Consider the following 20,978-nt stretch of genomic DNA (forward strand, 5'->3'; position numbering starts at 1 on the left):
GTGAGTGAAAATGACAAAAAGCCAAGTTATAACATCTTGAAACAAGTTAGAAATGAGAGAAAAAAAGGACAAAGTCTGACCACGTTTGCCGCAAATGTCTCTTTTTAATTAGAAGTCTGGAAAATAATTCATCATGTCACAATTTTCTCTTCAATACTCCACTTAGTTTTCAAATCATGTTTACAGAAATCATTTTTCGGGCATCTTGGGTGACGATGCGTGAAACCATCCCAACATGCATCTGACCCAAATCCTGTTCATTAATACATGACCACATTGGGAAACAAAAAACGCATTGAAATAAGAAGGTACAAGACCTCTATCACCCTGAATTAAAGAGAAAACAAAGACTTAGATTGAAGAGAGGACAGAAGGTAAATTGACAACCTGTAGTGGAGAACACAGTCATCATAGGCAAATGCAAATGTGAGGTCCGTTGAATAGCTAAAGACTGTTGATTACAGAACTGGCTTTGGTACTGGAAAAGCTGAAGAGGTGTCAGGCACTCCAAAAAGGGTGCCGCACCCTCCCATTTAAAATCTGTTGGAATACGAGCTAACTGATACAATGAAGTAGTGTGTACTAAAATACTGTATTTCTAGACGAACTAGGGTTGTTTTTTTTTTATTTTTTACAGAAGTTCATGAATGCTGCCTCAGACTTTCGGGGGCGAGGCGAAAAGGAATCCTAAGCAGTCACCTTTGACCCCAAAGGTCATTCTGTCTTTTGTCACACACAGAAGTTACAAATGGTTTAAAAAGTCTATTCATTAGAGAATATAAACACGTTAAGAGTCCTTTCCTGTACCGAATATAAAGTCATTGGCCACTGAACCCCATTGTTGTATAAGGAAATTAACAGGACCATTTCAATCCTGATGTCTAGTCTGACTTTAACTGTCAACCATGCAGAGATGTATTGGTTCCACAACGGCGTGCAGGACAAGACAGACGGATACATTATTCTCTAAATTGAGAACTTCTCACAATCTACATATTAAAGTCATAAGAAATTGGAGGCAATACAGAGGTGATAGAATTCTGACAGTAGGACCACGATCAGAAATGTGTGTTATTAGACATCACGGCTTGGTCGTGGATTTACCCTGTGGGCTGCATGTATACGGTTTCTCCTGTTTGATACAACACTTACTCTCCCTCCCTCCTGTATACTGACATTGAGACTGGGTACATGAAAACGCTTTTAAGAGTTGAAAATGAAAATAATTCAAGATAAGTCAATTGGGTTCATTTCCCTCTGTAAAAGTGTGTTGGGGGTTGTTGAAGGGAACAAACAAGGCAGGAAACCTCTAGAATATGAAGTCTCAAACTGGTAGATTTCGAAATGGCGCTCTATACCCTACGCAGTGCACTACTTTTGACCAAATTGTCTACTACATAAGGAAACAGGGTGCCATGTCTCCACAGTTCAGATGGATGACAGTTTTCTAGAAACCCACTCAGCCTGTTTATCAATATCTGGTTGCTTCCAACCTGAAGGCCTCACCAAAGTCTGGGACTCGATTTAGCTGCCGAAGCCGAAGATGCCCTTGATGTAGCCGGTCAGGCCGCCCTTGCCCTTCTGCTCCACCTTGTCGTCGAGGGGTGGGAAGGCCACATGGTTGAGTGCCAGGTCAAAGAAGAGGGGCTTACAGGGGATGGGCTGGAAGTCAGGGGGGAACTGGACCAGGTTGGGCTGCTTCCCCACCAGGGTGGGGTCCAGGTGGAAGGTTTCCAGGCGCTCGCACAGAGGCTGGATGGAGAGGGGTGGTAGCCAAAAGGGGTAGGGGTAGACAAATTAGATGGAGAAGAGGGACTGGTAAAAGTAAATGACTTGAACCTGTCATAAGGTTTGACTAGTCTGCCAGCTAGCAGAAAACATACGCTGTGGTTCCAATGCAGGTCATTTTTCATGAACCAGCACTAGGTTCAGTAGTGAACGACTAATACCTGCCATGTCGACATGCACTGCTCATGATAGCAGCATGACATTTCTATAACAGATTTAAGAGTGAAACGCAATCCTGTGTGGCATATAAACCAAACCAATGACATATAAACAAGAAATGCCCGTCAGGACCCTGTCTTTCAAAGATAATTCATAAACATCCAAATATCTTCAAAGATCTTCATTGTAAAGGGTTAAACACTGTTTCCCATGCTTGTTCAATGAACCATAAGCAATTAATGAACATACAACTGTGGAATGGTCGTTAAGACACTAATAGCTTACAGACGGTAGGCAATTAAAGTCACAGTTATGAAAATTAAGGACACTAAAGAGGCCTTCCTACTGACTCTGAAAAACACAGAAAGATGCCCAGGGTCCCTGCTCATCTGCGTGAACATGCCTTAGGCATGCTGCGAGGAGGCATGAGGACTGCATGTGGCCAGGGCAAGAAACATCACCAGCGGGACAGGTACAGTATGGCAACAACAACTGCCTGAGTTACACCAGGAACGCACAATCCCTCCATCAGTGCTCAAACTGTCCGCAATAGGCTGAGAGTGGCTGGACTGAGGGCTTGTAGGACTGTTGTAAGGCAGGTCCTCACCAGACACCACCGGCAACAATGTCGCCTATGGGCACAAACCCACCGGCGCTGGACCAGACATGACTGGCAAAAAGTGCTCTTCACTGACGAGTCGCGGTTGTGTCTCACCAGGGGTGATGGTCGGATTCGCATTTATCGTCAAAGGAATGAGCATTACACCGAGGCCTGTACTCTGGAGCGGGATCGATTTGGAGGTGGAGGGTCCGTCATGGTCTGGGGCGGTGTGTCACAGCATCATCGGACTGAGCTCGTCATTGCCGGCAATCTCAATGCTGTGCGTTATAGGGAAGACATCCTCCTCCCTCATGTGGTACCCTTCCTGCAGGCACATCCTGACATGACCCTCCAGCATGACAATGCCACCAACCATACTGCTCGTTCTGTGCGTGATTTCCTGCAAGACAGGAATGTCAGTGTTCTGACATACCAGACGTGCCCAATCCCATTGAGCACGTCTGGGACCTGTTGAATCGGAGGGTGAGGGCTAGGGCCGTTCCCTCCAGAAATGTCTGGGAACTTGCAGGTGCCTTGGTGGAAGAGTGGGGTAACATCTCACAGCAAGAACTGGCAAATCCTGTGCAGTCCATGAAGAGGAGATGCACTGAAGTACTTAATGCAGCTGATGGCCACACCAGATACTGACTGTTACTTTTGTTCAGGGACACATAATTCCATTTCTGTTAGTCACATGTCTGTGGAACTTGTTCAGTTTGTGTCTCAGTTGTTGAATCTTATGTTCACACAAATATTTACACATGTTAAGTTTGCTGAAAAAAAACGCAGTTGACAATGAGAGGACGTTTCTTTTTTTGCTGAGTTTAGCGTGTCTGGCAGAGGCCTGATATTTCACCCAAACATTGAAGTTTTTCCATGTCAGTCTGCTAGGCAGCATTCCAGCTCTGTCCTGTATTGACTGAGGCAGATCAGAGAGTGTTCTTTCCCACAGACTGGTCCATGTAAGGCAATCTGTGGTAGGCACACTCCTATTCCCAACACTACTTCCTCTCACTACTGCACAACTAACTAACACACAGTAGCATTCACTACACTTCTCATTCACTCCAACATTATCTGAAAGTAGCCCGGAAAGTGGCCGGGCTGGAACTTGAGAGGTACAGAGGAGTCAGAGTTAACCCAGAACTAAAGTCTGACGTAATTGGTCAGCAGCGAGATTAAGTTCTGGGTCAACATTAAGAGATCAAGAAATGCTAGAATGAGGGGTGGAACGAGGAGCTCTACCCTCTCTTTGCAAGTTACGTCCGAATGTCCCCTTCCAAAATTCAAAAGATGCTAACACCTGCGAAATCGTGATTTGTTCAAATAACCAGTGACAAAAAACCCAAACACCGTAATTACACGCAGAATGTCTCCACGAGAGATTAGAGTTAGGGCTAAGCACATTGGGGGTAGTTAGCTGTGAGACTTTGTTTTCATGTGGGAGGCTAATTTTGATTGTTCTTACCGTGTTGTCTTTCACCTTCTGCTGAGAGGGTGCTTCAGGAGCATCCTCCGTGTCTAAAATACAAACACACACCCTCAGCTTCATAACACAGGCAAAATAAACCAGAGACCACAAGTCTTACAAAACACACACCGGTCAGGTCACAACAATGACAAGTCGAGCAGAAAAGTCAATAAAAAGAAAGTTGCCTAACCCAGGTAAGGGTATTACCCTATAAAAACAAAATGGCTGCCCTTGCAAGTCAGGTACCCACCTAAGATGGCTGCCGCCTGAAGCGAGTATTTCTCAGCGTTGACCTCTGTGATCAGCTCCTGCACATCAGGCAGATCCTTTAGGCAAGGGAGACAGAAAACATTAGGCCAAGACACTTTTAGACAGTCCCACAGTAGAGTATCATGAATAACACGTATGTTCACCTACCTGTATCCATTTCAATGACAGACACCCCCCACCCCAAAAAGATAATAGAACACCTACTTTGTGGATATTTCATGGTTTAAACTCAGAGCCAATTGATTCTATATCATGAATAGTATTTGACAGACAAAGCTTTTCAACGCATGAGTTGTAGATATAGGTAACAGTCAAAATAATGGAAACACTTGAATACATGAGGGATACAAAGTATATTGAAAACAGGTGCTACCACACAGTGCCGAGTTAATTATGCTTAGGGTCATGTATAAAAATACTGGGAAGTCCATTATTTTGGCTATCATGGCTATGCCCCCATAGGATGACAATGGCCCCATCCAGGTGGCACGAGTGGTCACTGAACGGGTCGATGAGCATGAAAATGATTTAAACCACGCGTCATGGCCGTCTCAGTCACCAGATCAACCCAATTGAACACTTACGGGTGATCTGGAGCGGCGTCTGAGACGGCGTTTCCCACCACCACATCATGGAATGTCTCACGGGGGAGAACTCCAATAGAGTTCCAGACACCTGCAGAATCTATGCCTCGCATAGACACATTGAAGCCGTTGTGACTCGTGTTGCCCCAACGCCCTATTAAAGACTATGTTGCAGTTAGCCTGCATGTTAAAGCAGACGTTTACACACTATCCACAGTCAGTGTCTGATACCTTCAGGCTGTTGTTGAGGCTCTTAGCCTTGGACTGGACCTCCTTGGCGTACTTCAGGACCCGCTCATACAGGACCAGAGCCTCGCTCCACTTCTTCACCAGCACGTACGACTGGGCTATGAAGAAACACCTGGGGGAGAGAGAGAGAGAGAGAGAAAGCGGGGACGTTAGTGACTGGTGTGTACGCTTCTGTTCTGGCCTGAGGCGGATCAGAAACAGCTAAATGGCAGGGGTCAAGCCAGCAAGTAAGTGTGTGTGATAACACACAGTTCACGACATTTCTTTACTAGCTTATACATCAAGGCTTTGAAGAGACACCTGTGAGAATGCGTGTGTGGACGGTGCGTGACCTCCGTGGTGTGAGCTCTGACCTGTAGGCCTTGTAGACCAGCATCTTGAGGGCCACCTCCTTCTGGAACGTGTGATCTTCCTCCAGGCCCTGCAGGGAGGACAGCTCAGCCAGACTCTGTAGAAACAGTCATGAGGCAACATCAACAAGGATAAGCTGACTCACGGGTAGAGGCTTAACCATGGAAATAGAACGAGTCAGAAAGAAACATCCTATTTCTACAGGCTTAACATTAGGGTTGAATGGCGGGCCCCCTCAGACGATCCCGCAGGTGAAGACGTCGGATGTGGAAGTCCCGGGCTGGTTACACAGGGTCTGTGGTTGTGAGGCAGGTTGCCTATACTGACACATTTTCTAAAGTGACGTTGGAGGTGGCTTATGGTAAAGAAATGAACATTCTAATCTCTGGCAACATCTCTGGTGGACATTCCTGCAGTAAGAATGCCAATTACATGCTCTCTCAAAACTTGAGACATCTGCGGCATTGTGTTGTGTGACAAAACGGAACATTTTAGACTAGCCTTTTATTGTCCGCAGAACAAGGTGCATCTGTGTAATGATCCTGCTGTTTAATCAGCTTATTGATCTACCACACCTGTCGGGTGGATGTTCGGCTAAATGCTCACTTACAGGGATGTAAACAAACTTGTACTCAAAATGTGAGAAAAATAAGCTTGTTGTGCATATGGAACATTTCTGGGATCTTTTATTTAAGCTCATGAAACCACTTTACATGTTGCGTTTATATTTCTGTTCAGTATAGTTTTTGGACTTGACCCTGGGTATGCTGAGTAAATAGAGGTATTTGAACTTTCTCCAACTCCAAGAATGGTTTGGATGTTTTGTGGTTATGAAGCAGGAAAATATCAAACCATTCAGTTTCACTATCAATTAGTGTAACGTTATGAGATGACAAGGACAGACATTTGGAACGTGCCAGACATAATGTTACACCGTGTTGTGTTAGAGGTGTATTCATTAGTGCACACAACAGCAAAACATTTTTCAACAGAAAAACTAAAAAAAGGTTTTTATTGGACGACCTCGGGTAGTACTGCCCTGTTTTACTTGGTTTCCTTCCGTTTTGTGGCTACTGAATACGACCCAGGTGTGTGTTTGTACCTGGAGGATGATGTCGTAGAGACGGATAAGGTCCTGGGGGCGAGGGCCCCTTTTGTTCTCATCCGTCTGCGGCTCCTTCAGCTTGGCCTGCAGCATGTGGGCCATGCTCTCGTTCCTCTTCACCACCGTCCACAGCTTGATGTAGGTCAGGTAGCTATGGAGGGACACACACAAACACAGGTCAAAGACTGATCCCATGTACAGATAGGCTCTTATTTCATATTTGCTTGCATTTCTCATCTTCTCAAAACGCATTGGAGAAGACAGTCTGAGGGGAGGGACATTCTCCAATACAGTTGAGGATGCAGTGAGGAGATCGGGTCGCCTCGCATCCTCTGACAAAATGTCAGACAGAATGACCTCTCTTACCTGTGCAGGAACTGCAGGTTGGACACCTTTCCACTGGCTTCATCAGATCTCTCTCGCTGCTTCTGCAGAGTTGAGAAGTCAGGGAGCATTTAGCCATAGACAGATTGTACCAGACCCTGTCAATGTCCTTCACCCTCCTACTCACGCTACTGTTTATCCTATGAACTTTACTAAGTCAGGTCAGTAAACCCAAGTATCAATGTGAACCCCGGTCAGTTCGTAACCCTAACGGTCATGTGTGTAACTTCAAATGTATCCGTCTATAACCCTAACGGTCATGTGTGTAACTTCAAATGTATCAGTCTGTAACTCTTACAGTGTCAGTCAGTCATACTTACCGCTTCAGTTTTCAGCTCCTCTCTCACCGCCTGGATGGTGTCTCGGCACTCGGCTAGTAGGGTCTCGTACAGACGTTCCTTGGTCTCCTCATTGGCTGCCTGTGGGGGACAAATGGTGATCCAGAAGAAATATGACATACAATATAAATTCATATTTCCATATATACCTCCCCTGATCTTCTCCAATGGGTATTGAGAAGGACATGAGGATAGAGGACGTGAGGCATAAGCAAGAGAGATCTTCCCTATCCCTGTGCTGCGGAAATACCTACGGCAGCATTTTACTCACACGTGTGCTCATACTTGAAATGGTTGCCTGTTAGAGCCTTGCTTACGGTACCAATCAGATTAAATCATGCAAATATTAGTGTAAAAGTAGGTCTTGGGGTAAGGCTGTGACTGGGAGAGACAAGTATGCAGCAGAGCAGGTTGCTGTAGACATTCCTGTAGGAGGTACATTCCTAGAGTTACTGTAGCTCAGGACCGATGTGAAAGAGAAGCCTTGTTCTTTATTGTCACCCAAGATTTAACACAGGCTTATTGTGTACGTTACAGTAGGCTAACTTGCAGGTTTGGGAGGCAGCCAAGTGTTCTGGTTTAGATTGACATTTTTACATAAACAGTCGTTTTAAAAGATTAGTCAGAAAGATTAACAGTATCGTCAATGACTCATATGTCCTAGTTAGAACGTCCTAGCAGTGACCATGTTAAATTTTTAAAAAATTGCTAATAAAATGTTTGTTATATATTCACCTGCTGACTAATGATTGCTTGTGTTTTTGTCAGCTAAAGAGAAGACACTGGCGAATCCTCTGAGATTTACTATGTCTCAAGCATGTACACCGATTCATCCGAGGATAAGATGCCTCAAAATTATTTAAGTGCTAAAACATGGCGGGGAATGATTGGGAGCGTTCTACTTAACAATTGACAATTCTGCCACTTTTTAACCTCCAATTCCTCATCTCCAGCACCATACCAGTGTCTACATATTTGAAAACGGCACATTTATATGGATGTGCTTAAAAATATAAAAATATCCTAAAAAATGCATACCCTTCAGCACGTTTCCATCCAGTTATGCAGGTAAAGTAACTGTATAAATATATATATTTTTAAATCACAACAGCTGTGTTGAAACCGATGATGGTTTCAGTACAATTTTATATATGCTGAAAGATAGAGTTCATTTGACATGGTGGGATCTTTTTGTGTCTGTAAAATTAATTGTGTGAGAAATGGTGGCGGAAACTCCTTAAAATGCACAAATATTGACATTGAAATCATTATACTGGAGTCACGAGATGATATGGCATGTGGTCGTCCCACTCCAACTCCGGGAAACAATGCAGTTTAGTAAACTAGGCAGTTTATCATTTCCGATGAATTTCACAGGGTGGTGAAAGTGCACGGTGATGCTGATGCCCCTTTCCAATAAATTGAGGGACTTATTCTGGCGACATGCTGATCGATGCTCGACTGCCATTTGACAATAAAGATATTCGAGCTCTTAATTGCGTCATGTTAAGTAGCCTACCCGCACTGCTAGGCTTGGGCGGTATACCGGTTAGACAGTGTACCGGGGTATTTCGACAAACCGGCGGTATGATTTGAACCGGTCAAAAGAAAAAGCGAACCAAAATGCATCTGCCGGAGATCTTAGCTGGACATAATTTGACACATCTTAGATTTCGTTTTAAAACAGGGGCATAGCACGCACCCATTGTTTACATGTTTATTATGTGTACGAGGGTGCACGCTACGCCCCTGCTTAGAACAACAACTATTAGAACGCTACGGGCTGTAGCTATGCATTTGGTTTGCTAACTTGACATCTGGCGGCTAGATGTAAAGATCACGCTTCTGGTTTACAGCACAGACATTCAATCCTTTCCGTGATCAACATCCCCGTTGCCTAAATTGTTGTGCGAAAAAAAGAAGAAAAAAAAAGTCTAACTACTTAAACTTTTTTAAATATTTCGCGCCGCTTGTGTGCACTTCTGTGAATACCGTATACCCCGGTAAGGTACAGAAACAGTAGGACTGAAAATCTGGATTACGCCAAACCCGACGCAGTGTATCTGACCAGAGTAGGGACATTTGCTATTTAACGCAACAGTTTGAGACAGTTGAAAATGTGATGGAAACACATTTAACTTTCAACATTGTTCCCGGTACATGAACGTAAGAGAGAAAGTACATTGTGTGCATTACGTCGTCACACAAGGATTTTTCAAAGTCCGTTTTGTGGATTTTGGAATATCCGCATCAAATTCTGCCGCCAATTGAATGGAAACCTACCGTGGATAAAAAAATAATCATTTAACAAGTTTCTAGCCAGAGGGATGGCATTTTCTTGCTCCCCACGTCACCATGAATCTGTGTTTGAAAATCACTGTTTTTCAAACGTAACATTTAATGTCATCGGGTAGAATGTGTTAACATAATATATTTTTCTACAAAAAGTAGAAATCCACCATTTTCACATATGTAAATGTTACTGTGCTGGAGATAATGAAAATGAAAAGCTGTGAGCGTTGCCATTTAACACAAATTCGTAGTGGGCAGACAATGAAATAACATTCACTCCTATCCATCCAGCATGTAGGGAGGGTGTCTTGTGGTGACACACCAACCAGTGCCACCACCCTGGCAAAGCCTAGCCCCTAAAAGGACTGGGAGAACCAGTCTGGTGTCTTCTGTGCTTTCAGAGAGAGAGGGATGGCGCATCCTTCTTCAGTATGTCCCCTAGGGCTTGCGCATGGCCTTAAATGGCAGTTCCGTTGGAATGGTTGAGGGATTCCTCACGTACCCAGACAAATGTAACCCACAGAAGTCCTTTGGAGGAAGGAATGTTGACAGATACAAATGTCAAATATAAAAAGCAGAAATTAGAAATAATAAAATAGTTGCCATATGACATTTTGACCTTACCTAGGCCTCCCTTTAAGATTCCATAATGTTTCATTTGTGTGCTACAAAGCAAAAACACATGTCAAATGAAGCTCTACCGCTTGCTCTGAAATAGTATTTTAATGTTCATACATTTATGAATATTGAAATATAGAAACATGAATATTGAAATGTTTAGATATTCTATATAAATTGTTGAACATAATATACTCCACAGGCATATCAGAGTGGGATCAATGCTACTTTTAGAGTTTGTAAGCATTACCAACATAGTGAATGTGAAAATGGATTCAAAATTGTCACTCTACTGGTGATTTGCAGGATGTGCAATGACACAAGTAAAAGGAGGGTTGTGATTGGTTACATTGTCTACTATAGCAATTTCTCTGCATAAAATGGGCCATAACTTTAGACAACTGAGGTAGATAAAAGGGGAGTGTAGAAGTAGAGGCAGCCATAGGGGGGGGGGGGGGGGGGGGGTATTACAGTCCAACTGGTTCTGAACCCTTGTGTTCCTCACATCAAAATGGTACCTTCCCATAAACGTAACAGAATCATTGACTGACATGTCAATTATAGATCAAAGTGCATGAAATGTTAACCCTCAACTCAAAAAGCTAATTTGGATACAACTGGTTGTGGACAGGTATGAGGGTAATTTATGACCAGACCCAAATTCAGCCTTATTTCAAAAGTGTAAGCACAACAATTACATCTAACAGAAACGATGGTCCCACTCCCAAACTGATAACCATTTCGCTCCGATGCTAGTCTGTCCATAGACACTAGGGCTGATGGGTGTAGCCATGTGAGTTGATATGCATGGAATGCAGTTTGACAGCACGAGCGGCAGCATGCCAGAGCCAAGTGCAGGTGGGTGTGACTGATGTGGCCGCAGGGTGGAAGAGGAAGGTCGACAGGAAGACCGACAGGGAAGGTAAGCAGAGTCTGACAAGAGACACCTGTCAGTGAGCTGTAGTGGAGTGAACGCCACCTACTGAGACCCAAGGTGAACGACACGAGACGATAGCCACCGTTGGGGCTCTCGACCTGCCTTTAGGGTAACCTCTCACTACAGACTGGTTGATAACGGCTTGATACTGCTAAAGAAAGAGCACCGACTAGGCTGCGCCACTAAACCCCTGTTCACAAACAGATTCTCGAGTTCATAAGGCATCCTTGTACACTAGGCTCATAAGTTTGCTACTGGCCCCATAGCTACTTCACACTAGCCTATAATGAAGCAGGGGTGTCCAAGCAGAACAGCAAAACCCTTTTCAGGGCTTGACATTAACGTTAAGCCACTTGTCAGTTGGATAGTTTCTTGACTTGTCTGAAAGCTCAAGTTACTGGTCCCCCCCCCAAATAAAAAGGCATGTAACACCGTAAGCCAAAAAAAGGTGACTGATAAGCATGTCGGAAGAGGCAAAGAACATTAGTAGGGTTTAACAGAATTTCCCTCACTAGTTAGTCTGTTGTCTATCATTATTTTATAGGCTACATGCTGTCATGTCTCCATCGCTCTCGGGCAACGGCCCACTTGCACACAGGTAATGCACATGTTTTCCTGACCGTACGAACCCTGTTTGCTGACCAAAAACAACTGGGCAAACAACTCACTAGCTAGCAAGGAATAAACCAATGCTCACAGGGTGATCTCAAAAAGTGCACCTTGCAACCGCGGGTGATTGAAAGACAGCTCGTGCCTGTCAACGCAATACAATATTTCTACTCAGATGCTCTCTGCAGAGTTCGGGAAAACGGTGCGCGAGACAACACATCTAGAAGACGCTTAGATTCAATTTGAATCTGAGCAATTGTTTGACGTGCAAATTATTTGTCCAGCCGGACAACAAATCTATATTCTGCTTGTCCGACTTGTTGTTGTCGCTTGTCCCAGACAAGAAGACAAGCGTTAATGTCGAGCCCTCCTTTTAACACTACCGTGCTGACCTGAATCGTACTGTGCCGGCTCTGATATTTTATTATCACATCCTCCTTTCTAGCAACTGCGGTAGATGCGAAACCAGAACAGTCAAGTTCTGCTTTGGCTCAGCAGTGTGATAATGTGACTAGTACCCTGGTAAGGTCACTGACCTGGGCGATGGCGGCCTCGTTGTCTCCCAGGCCCAGCAGGAAGATGCGGGCCTTGTCGATCTTGACGGGCACCGTTCGGCCTCGCCACTCCACCTCGCTCATGGTGGCTGCCTGCTTGGCTCTCGTCTGTGTGATCAGGGCCTGGAACAATACCATAATCATTCAACAGTATGCTACATAAGACAGGTCTGTTCCAACATCCACACTAGCCTACTACTGATAAAGAGAGCAATGTCTTGGGCCTGCATTCTAAGTGGTATAACAGTATGGACAATGGAACAAAGTGATTCTCTCTGCACTAACAAGTAAAATATAGATGTAGGGCCATACATCTGTCCCTACCTTTCCAGTAGTAAATTAGTAGTTAGTAGGACACCACACACTGACCTCTAGTTTCTCAGCCATCATGCCCCCTCCTCCTCCTGCACTCAGCCTCATCTGCATCAACTCATTCATGGCGTTCTGGTCACCTGGAGTCAGAGGGGAGTAGGGTTGTTCAGGACCAGTCAAATGAACAGGAATGAGTTGTGTGTGTGGGAAAGAGAGAAGCAGTAGAATGCATATACTTCCATTCAAAAGTTTGGGGTCACTTAGAAATGTCCTTGTTTTCCATGAATACATACATGAAATGAGTTGCAAAATTAATAGGAAATATAGTCAAGACGTTGACAAGGTGACAAATAATGATTGTGTCCTTCAAACTTTGCTTTCGTCAAAGAATCCTCTATTTGCAGCAATTACAGCCTTGCAGACCTTAGGCATTCTAAATTTGTTGAGGTAATCTGAAGAGATTTCGCACCATGCTTCCTGAAGCACCTCTCACAAGTTGGATTGGCTTGAAGGGCACTTCTTACATACCATACAGTCAAGCTGCTCCCACAACCACTCAATAGGGTTGAGATCCAGTGACTGTGCTGGCTACTCCATTATAGACAGAATAACAGCTGACTGCTTCTTCCCTAAATAGTTACTGCATAGTTTGGAGCTGTGCTTTGGGTCATTGTCCTGCTGTAGGAGGAAATTGGCTCCAATTAAGCGCCGTCCACAGGGTATGGCATGGCGTTGCAAAATGGAGTGATAGCCTTCCTTCTTCAAGATCCATTTGACCCTTTGCAAATCTCCCACTTTATCACCACCAAAGCACCCCCAGACCATCACATTGCCTCCACCATTATTGACAGATGGCATCAAGCACTCCTCCAGCATCTTTTCTGCATCTCACGAATGTCCTTTGTGATCCGAACACCTCAAACTTAGATTTGCCTTTCCGTACAACATTAACAATGTCTATAGTGTATTTCTAATAAATGTGAAGTTTTTTCTTTAAAAAAAAAGGACATTTCTAAGTGACCCCAAACTTTTTTACGGAGGTGTATGTGATTCTCTCGATATGAGAGGTGTGAATGCAAATGAAAGTGCAATCCACTGTCAATCTGAGCGACGGGATGCATGTGTCGCCTACCTATGTTGTAAGCACAATAACGGATGTTGGGTGAGATCTCCTCCACACGCTGGTGATACAGCACTGCCAGCTCCTCAGTAAAGGCACTGGCCAGCTTCTCATAGATGGTCCTGAGAGAGGTTACAATACAGACACATGGAATTTTCTATCGTTCATAAGTAGCAAGATGGTGGTCCGAGAACACAGCTATATGCTGAATGTGTTTGGATATGTTAAGCACACGTCTTACACGTAGGTAGTTACATCTTGTAAACAGACAACTTGACATCTGTCAACATACAATGTAGCCTATATTCTTGAGGCCTCATTTGCCCCATGTGAAATTATCTTAATACGCTAGATCAAAAGCTCAGCAATCAAAAAAGGGGCCACACCACGGCCTTTACGTAGCATAGTAGGGTCAGACTCACTTGCACTTGTTGAAGGCCTCCATGGCAGCCTTCCACTCCTGCAGCTCAAAGCGCACCATGCCACTCAGGTAGGAGGTGTAGGCCTGCAGACAAGTTGCATTCATTATTATTAATTCAGAGGTCATCAGCAGCTATTTCCGCTAGGTTAGAAAGACAGGGCCCTGAGGCCCAAAGCGCACCATGCCACTCAGGTAGGAGGTGTAGGCCTGCAGACAAGTTGCATTCATTATTATTAATTCAGAGGTCATCAGCAGCTATTTCCGCTAGGTTAGAAAGACAGGGCCCTGAGGCGCTCTTTCCTCAAGGACACGCCCAGCTGCCTAGACTGTTGGTTCCTCAACTGATAAATATTTGTCTTTAAATATTAGTTTCAGTTAAATTGTTACTTCACTTGCGCAGAATTTGAACCACATGTTGAAGTAAATGAAGGTGAAACAATAGGGAAAGTCACTGACTCTCCAGATCAGGGCATTAGCCTACCTATTAGCCTACCTGTGCTTCCAGTTTGGTCTTGGCATCCACACGAGGGCTCTCACACAGCTTCTCCAGCCTCTCTCCATGTTTGGCAGCCTTCCGCAGGCGGGACAGCAGGTGGAAGCGCTTGCGGGGCTCTGTGTTGGCCTCCTGCTTCAGCTGCATGGCGTAGCTCCACGCCCGCTCAGCCTCCATCAGTACCAGCAGTAGATACCTAAAAAGAGGATTTGTTATATTCAAGGGACTTGGACCAACTTTAGTGCTGGCTGCTATTTTGCATTATGAGTATTTTCATTGTAGTTCTAGAACCAAATGATGGTTGCCGGCAGCTTTCATGCACATCATGCATGAAGTATTTGGATTGTAAATCCAGTTGTACTTTAATACTGTTGTAAGAACGGGATCGGGTGCTATTACCTGTTGTCAGAGTACCGGTTGTCAGAGAGCATCTCGACAGTCACTTTCTTCCCAGTGAACTTGTGCCTGTTGCCGCACTTGAAGCCCAGGGTCTTGCGCAGACGACGCAAGCGCCGGGAGCAGTATCCCCTAGGACAGAGAGAAAGAGATGGGTGAATTTTACAGTGTGTAACTATGAGCCAACATAAGGTATAGTCTATGATTGTCAAACTCCCATTCGCTGTCATAGTCCAGTCCTCAATCTCACCTGTATCTTTGATAATCCCCGTGTCGCAAGCCATGTTGTTGCTGGGAATCCTTGATGATCTGGAGAACTGGAAGTCTGCGTTAAGGGCCAGTCTACTACATTCACACAGGAACCTATAGCTAGCTAACGTTACATACACAGTGGCGCATGAGAAAAGATCACAGTAAATATACTTTAGCAGTGGATTTGCATTATGTGATGGATGTAGCAGGTTGACAATGTTAATTTACTTAAACATTATTTTAGCAATATTCTAATGAAAACATCTGTAAACCGCTTTTCTAAGGACACGTAGCGCTAGCCTTCCGGCATCACGTTAGCTAACTAACGTTAGTTAGGCAAGCCCACCTCCACCAAAAAATACTGGTGTCGCAAAATGACATATTGGTCCCGGGTCAGGTTTATAGCTTTAGAAAGGATACTCTCCAGTCCTATTCCATCTTCCGTTGTATTTTCTTTATTCTCATCCATAGGCAATATTTTTCCTTCATTTTGCTTGTCTAAGGCCATTTTTCTGCTAGCAGCACACGTCCAAACTGACCCGAAGAAATGCACCGGAAGTAAACTCAAGCGTCAGCGTCGTCATACCTTTTTATGCAATTCTTGCCATGTTTACACATGACACGCAACACTAGTGAAGCACATAATTCAAAACAGTTCAACACGTTAAAAAAAATTATACTAAAACAAACGCAACACATAAGTGTTATTCCCATGTTTCATGAGCTGAAATAAAATATCCTAGAAAGTTTCCATACGCACAAATCGCAAAAAAAAACAACAACTGCACACATTAGTTTATATCCCTGTTAGTGAGCATTTTATCCTTTGCCAAGATAATGCATACACCATCTTCGTCTTCTGAGTTTAACAGCAGGTGGGATCCAATATACTGCATTACCGCCCCCAACTATAAATCCATTATAATATTTTTTTTTATTTAACAAGGCAAGTCAGTTAAGAACAAATTCTTATTTACAATGACAGCCTAGGAACAGTGCCTTGTTTAGGGGCAGAACAACAGATTTTTACCTTGTCAGCTCGGGGATTCAAACTCACAACCTTTTTGGTTACTGCCCCAATGCTTTAACCACTATGCTACCTGCCACACATACACACAAAAAATAATAATTCAAAACTAGTCATACATTCATTAAAACGCCACTACCCAATTCCACTCAATTCCACTACCCTATCTACTCCTACACCATGCTAATGGCCTGGGAGGACGGAACACCACCACTCAACACACCCTGTAACTCTCCTGAAGTAAAAAATAAATAAATAAAACTATTCTAAAGTCAAATCTGGCATACCCAAATACTTCTCTACAGCTGCTACCACATCTGTTTTCTGTGATTGACATTTCATTTCAGCGGTACAGTTGATTGAAGTACATTGCTATGAAGTACATCGCTACATTGCTTTGAAGTCAACCTTACTGAAGCATGTCACTCGTTGGCCTATCCCTCTGTGCTGACACAGATCTACTACTCAAAGGGATCTTCTCAGGATCCCTCACCCTTGAATCATCCTCTACTTTCTTCACTACCTCAGCATACCACACTTTCTGCAATACTCTGACTGTAGCCACCTCAACCTCCCTCTCTCGCACCGGACACTTCTGATCCCCAGCAACATGGGCACCCCTACAGTTAACACACACAATGTTATCCACCAAAATGACACAATCCTCCATCCCATGCCCTCCTGCACACTTCCCAAATCTTGGAATCTCCCTCCTTCAAACTGCTGCAACTTGACCATAAACATTGCACCCGAAAAACCGCAGTGGATTCTGCACAAAAGCTCTAACAGGATAACTGATATATCCTAACATGGCTTTGTTAGGAGCACCCCCCGATCCACATCGAAGGGACAGTAGTGGAGAAGGTGTAAAGTTTTAAGTTCCTCGGCGTACACATCACAGATAAACTGAAATGGTCCACCCACACAGACAGTGTGGTGAAGAAGGTGCAACAGGGCCTCTTCAACCTCGGGAGGCTGAAGAAATTTGGCTTGTCACCTAAAACCCTCACTAACTTTTACAGATGCACAATTGAGAGCAATCTGTCAGGCTGTATCACCGCCTGGTACGGCAACTGCACCGCCATCAACCGCAAGGCTTTCCAGGGGGTGGTGCTGTCTGCACATGCATCACCGGGGGGAAACTACCTGCCCTCCAAGACACCTACAGCCCCGATGTCACAGGAAGGCCAAAAAGATCATCAAGGACAACAACCACCCGGACCACTGCCTGTTCACCCCACTAACATCCAGAAGATGAGGTCAGTACAGGTGCATCAAAGCTGAGACCAAGAGACTGAAAAAGTTTCTTTCTCAAGGCCATCAGACTGTTAAACAGCCATCACTAACTCAGAGAGGCTGCCGCCTACAGAGACTCAAATCACTGGCCACTTTAATAAATGGATCACTAGTCACTTTAAACAATGCCACTTTAATAATGTTAACATATCTTACATTACTCATCCCATATGTATATGCTGTACCTTAAACCATCTATTGCACCTTGCCTATGCCGCTCGGCCATCGCTCATCCATATATTTATATGTACATATTCTTATTCCATCCCTTTAGATTTGTGTGTATTAGGTAGTTGTTGGGGAATTGTTAGATTACTTGTTAGATATTATTGCACTGTCAAAATTAGAAGCACAAGCATTTCGCTACACTCACGATAACATCTGCTAACCATGTGTATGTGACCAATAAAAAGTCATTTGATTTGATTTAAAGACTGACTCAAAACTCAGGATTGACAGTGACTCCTCTGCTTCACCACTGGTACTGCGTCGCACCAAACGGCGGGCGTCACAAACAGCAGGAATCTTCAACTTCAATTGCCCCACCTCCACACTTAACACTTCACCAGAAATCAATTCTTACAACGGTGCCCTGTTCCTAAGAGCAAAGCAAGAAACAGATCTTGACCCAAGTTAGGTAACACAGAGCGCCCGCTCCCTCTGGTCAGAAGAAACACAAACAAATATCACAAATCCACCATGGGTTACCTTAACTGATTCAACGGCACCCAACTCCTTTCTCACCCACCCTGAAACAACAAATGGATCTGCCAAAAGGCAAGGATCCACTTTCTCCAAAAAGGTCACTCCTACTGGATCAGACTCTTCTTTATCATGTCCATTGATACCAGGCTCGGGCGCCAAGCTTTTCACCACACCTTCCACCTCACTTAACTCGCCCTCATTCACTTCCATTTTCCCTCCAAAACTCAGTCTGGCACCTAACTGGTGTGGCATAATAAGAAGTTGATTAAACAGCATGATCATTACACAGGTGCACCTTGTGCAGGGGGCAATAAAAGGCCACTAAAATGTGCAGTTTTGTCACACAATGCCACAGGTGTCTCTAGTAGTTTTGAGGGGTGTGCAATTGGCATGCTGACTGCAGGAATGTCCACCAGAGTTGTTGCCTGAGAAATAAATGTTAATTTCTCTACCATAAGCTGCCTCCAATGTCATTTTAGAGATTTTGGAAGTACTTCCAACCGGCCTCACAACCGCAGACCATGTGTAACCACGCCAGCCCAGGGCCTCCACATCTGGCTTCTTCACCTGGGGGATCGTCTGAGACCAGGACAGCTGATGAAACTGGGTTTGCACAGCCAAAGAATTTCTGCACAAACTGTCAGAAAATGTCTCAGGGAAACTAATCTGTGTGCTCACCGTCCTCACCAGGGTCTTGACCTGACTGCAGTTCAGCGTCGTAACCAACTTCAGTGGGCAAATGGTCACCTAAGATGGCCACTGGCATGCTGGAGAAGTGTGCTCTTCAAGGATTAATCCCAGTTTCAACTGTACTGGGCAGATGGCAGACAGTGTGTATTGCGTCGTGTGGGTGAGCAGTTTGCTGATGTCAACGTTGTGAACAGAGTGCCCCATGGTGGCGGTGGGGTTATGGTACGTGTAGACATAAGTTACAGACAACAATCACAATTGCATGTGTTATATCTGGAGAATTTATCCTGTCTTATCCGGTGTCCTTGTGTATGTATGTATGCTCTCTCTAATTCTCTTTCTCTTCTCTCAGAGGACCTGACCTGATGACTCCTTGCTGTCCCCAGTCCACCTCGTCGTGCTGCTGCTCCAGTTTCAACTGTTCTGCCTGCAGCTATGGAACCCTGCCTGACCTGTTCACCGGACGTGCTACCTTGTCCCGGACCTGATGTTTTCAACTCGCTCTCTCTACCGCACCTGCTGTCTCTAACTCTGAATGATCAGCTATGAAAAGCCAACTGACATTTACTCCTGAGTTGCTGACCTTTTTAATTGTATTTATTTATTTATTAACAACAAATCAATACATAAAGCACATGAGGGAACATAAGCATACAAAGATTACAGACAATGGACAATCGAGCTAGGGGGTACAATATCACATTACAATTACACAAGGACCTTAAGGGACATACATATACTTACAATTTAGTAGAGCATTTAACAGTCTTAAAAACTGTGGCAAGACATCAGTAGGTTTATAATTGAACACATTTATGAAGATCTTACACTATTGTGGAGAGATGTACTGTTTGGATTCATTACATACAATAGAAATAAGCCAAAACATTCTGTAATTAATTTCATTATTCTTTTGGACAAATTTACATTTACAAACAGAAAACCACATTTTCGTACCCTGAGGTGCTGACCTGTTGCACCCTCAACACCCTCTGACGTCACCGATTGAAACGCCATTAGCGCGCCCCACCGCTAACTAGCTAGCCATTTCACATCGGTTACACGCACATGCAAAAATAGTAGAGGTGTTCAATACAACATCCAATGATAGTTACCTTGGAAAAGACTGTCTCGAACAGATGCACCATTCTGGTTAAGGGGCTGTAGCTTCTGAATAAGTTGGTCCTGGCTTAGCTCTCTGGGAAAGTATTTGACGTAGGTTCTCGGTGTCAACAACTCAATTGTCCATCCCTCTCAGTAGTTCTGTCCTTACTTATGTGTAGAGTGCTTATCCCGAACACCTCTGCCCTGCACCCTATCAGAGTTCCACCATTGTTCAATAATGTTATTTTTAAGTTCCATACCAAGTGGTCCATAGCCACAGTTGGTTCCACGCTGAAAATAATCTTTATGAAGTTGGCCAGAAGCTATGTAATAAAAGTTACCTGTCAGTGCATAGCTGCATCAGTGTTTTGGTGTGGTCAGAGTCCTCAGCGACAGACCTGGCAGAAGATGCAGTACTGAAGCGTAAAATCCATCTTGCAGCATAGTGACGTTTTTGGTATATTCTCACATCTCCAGATGAGTCGTCTAACACAGTAAATGAGCATGCGTCAAGCTGAAATTAAACTAGCAATGCATTGTGTGACGTCTCATTTTAGGAGTCATTCCTAGGCTGAAATCACGTTAGAAAATTGACATTTGAAAGTTAATGCACTTAAACGAGTAGTTTTGGCAAAGCCTGACAACGTAATGTAATAAAAAGTAACATACACACGTCTATATCTAAAATAATTGCAACCATGTGAAATGCGTGGACTGGGAGCACCCGGAAGTAAAGCTGGCTATGTCACATCCGTATGGACAAGAAAAAAAATGATACAAGTCTTCATCCATTATCTTACGTTCTTTTACCTCCTAACGATTATACTTGTGCAATTAGGAATGTTTGCTATA

At 44.1% G+C, this 20,978-nt stretch overlaps 1 protein-coding gene across 2 annotated transcripts; it reads right to left on the reverse strand.

The window, feature by feature from the left end:
• Nucleotides 1-84: 84 nt before the first annotated feature.
• On the reverse strand, nucleotides 85-20,858 carry LOC110485956 (signal recognition particle subunit SRP68). Of its 2 annotated transcripts, none has more exons than XM_090196014.1 (18): nucleotides 20,468-20,858; nucleotides 20,138-20,220; nucleotides 15,725-15,838; nucleotides 15,303-15,369; nucleotides 15,056-15,184; nucleotides 14,657-14,852; nucleotides 14,165-14,247; nucleotides 13,755-13,864; nucleotides 12,680-12,762; nucleotides 12,293-12,433; nucleotides 7,283-7,381; nucleotides 6,945-7,006; nucleotides 6,576-6,729; nucleotides 5,476-5,570; nucleotides 5,105-5,234; nucleotides 4,270-4,345; nucleotides 4,017-4,069; nucleotides 85-1,752 (listed from the first exon to the last, which is right to left on the reverse strand). In XM_090196014.1, exons 1-18 carry the CDS (start codon nucleotides 20,485-20,487, stop codon nucleotides 1,525-1,527), a joined length of 1,923 nt encoding a protein of 640 aa, XP_090052140.1. In that variant the 5' UTR covers nucleotides 20,488-20,858; the 3' UTR covers nucleotides 85-1,524. The 2 variants fall into 2 exon arrangements, with proteins under 2 accessions (XP_090052140.1, XP_090052141.1); XM_090196015.1 differs by having other exon boundaries at nucleotides 20,138-20,337; nucleotides 20,468-20,619.
• Nucleotides 20,859-20,978: the final 120 nt, after the last annotated feature.

This window comes from Oncorhynchus mykiss, chromosome 13 (genome assembly GCF_057628025.1).
Source record: "Oncorhynchus mykiss isolate SJ-2025 chromosome 13, ASM5762802v1, whole genome shotgun sequence".
Classification (NCBI taxonomy): Eukaryota; Metazoa; Chordata; class Actinopteri; order Salmoniformes; family Salmonidae; genus Oncorhynchus; species Oncorhynchus mykiss.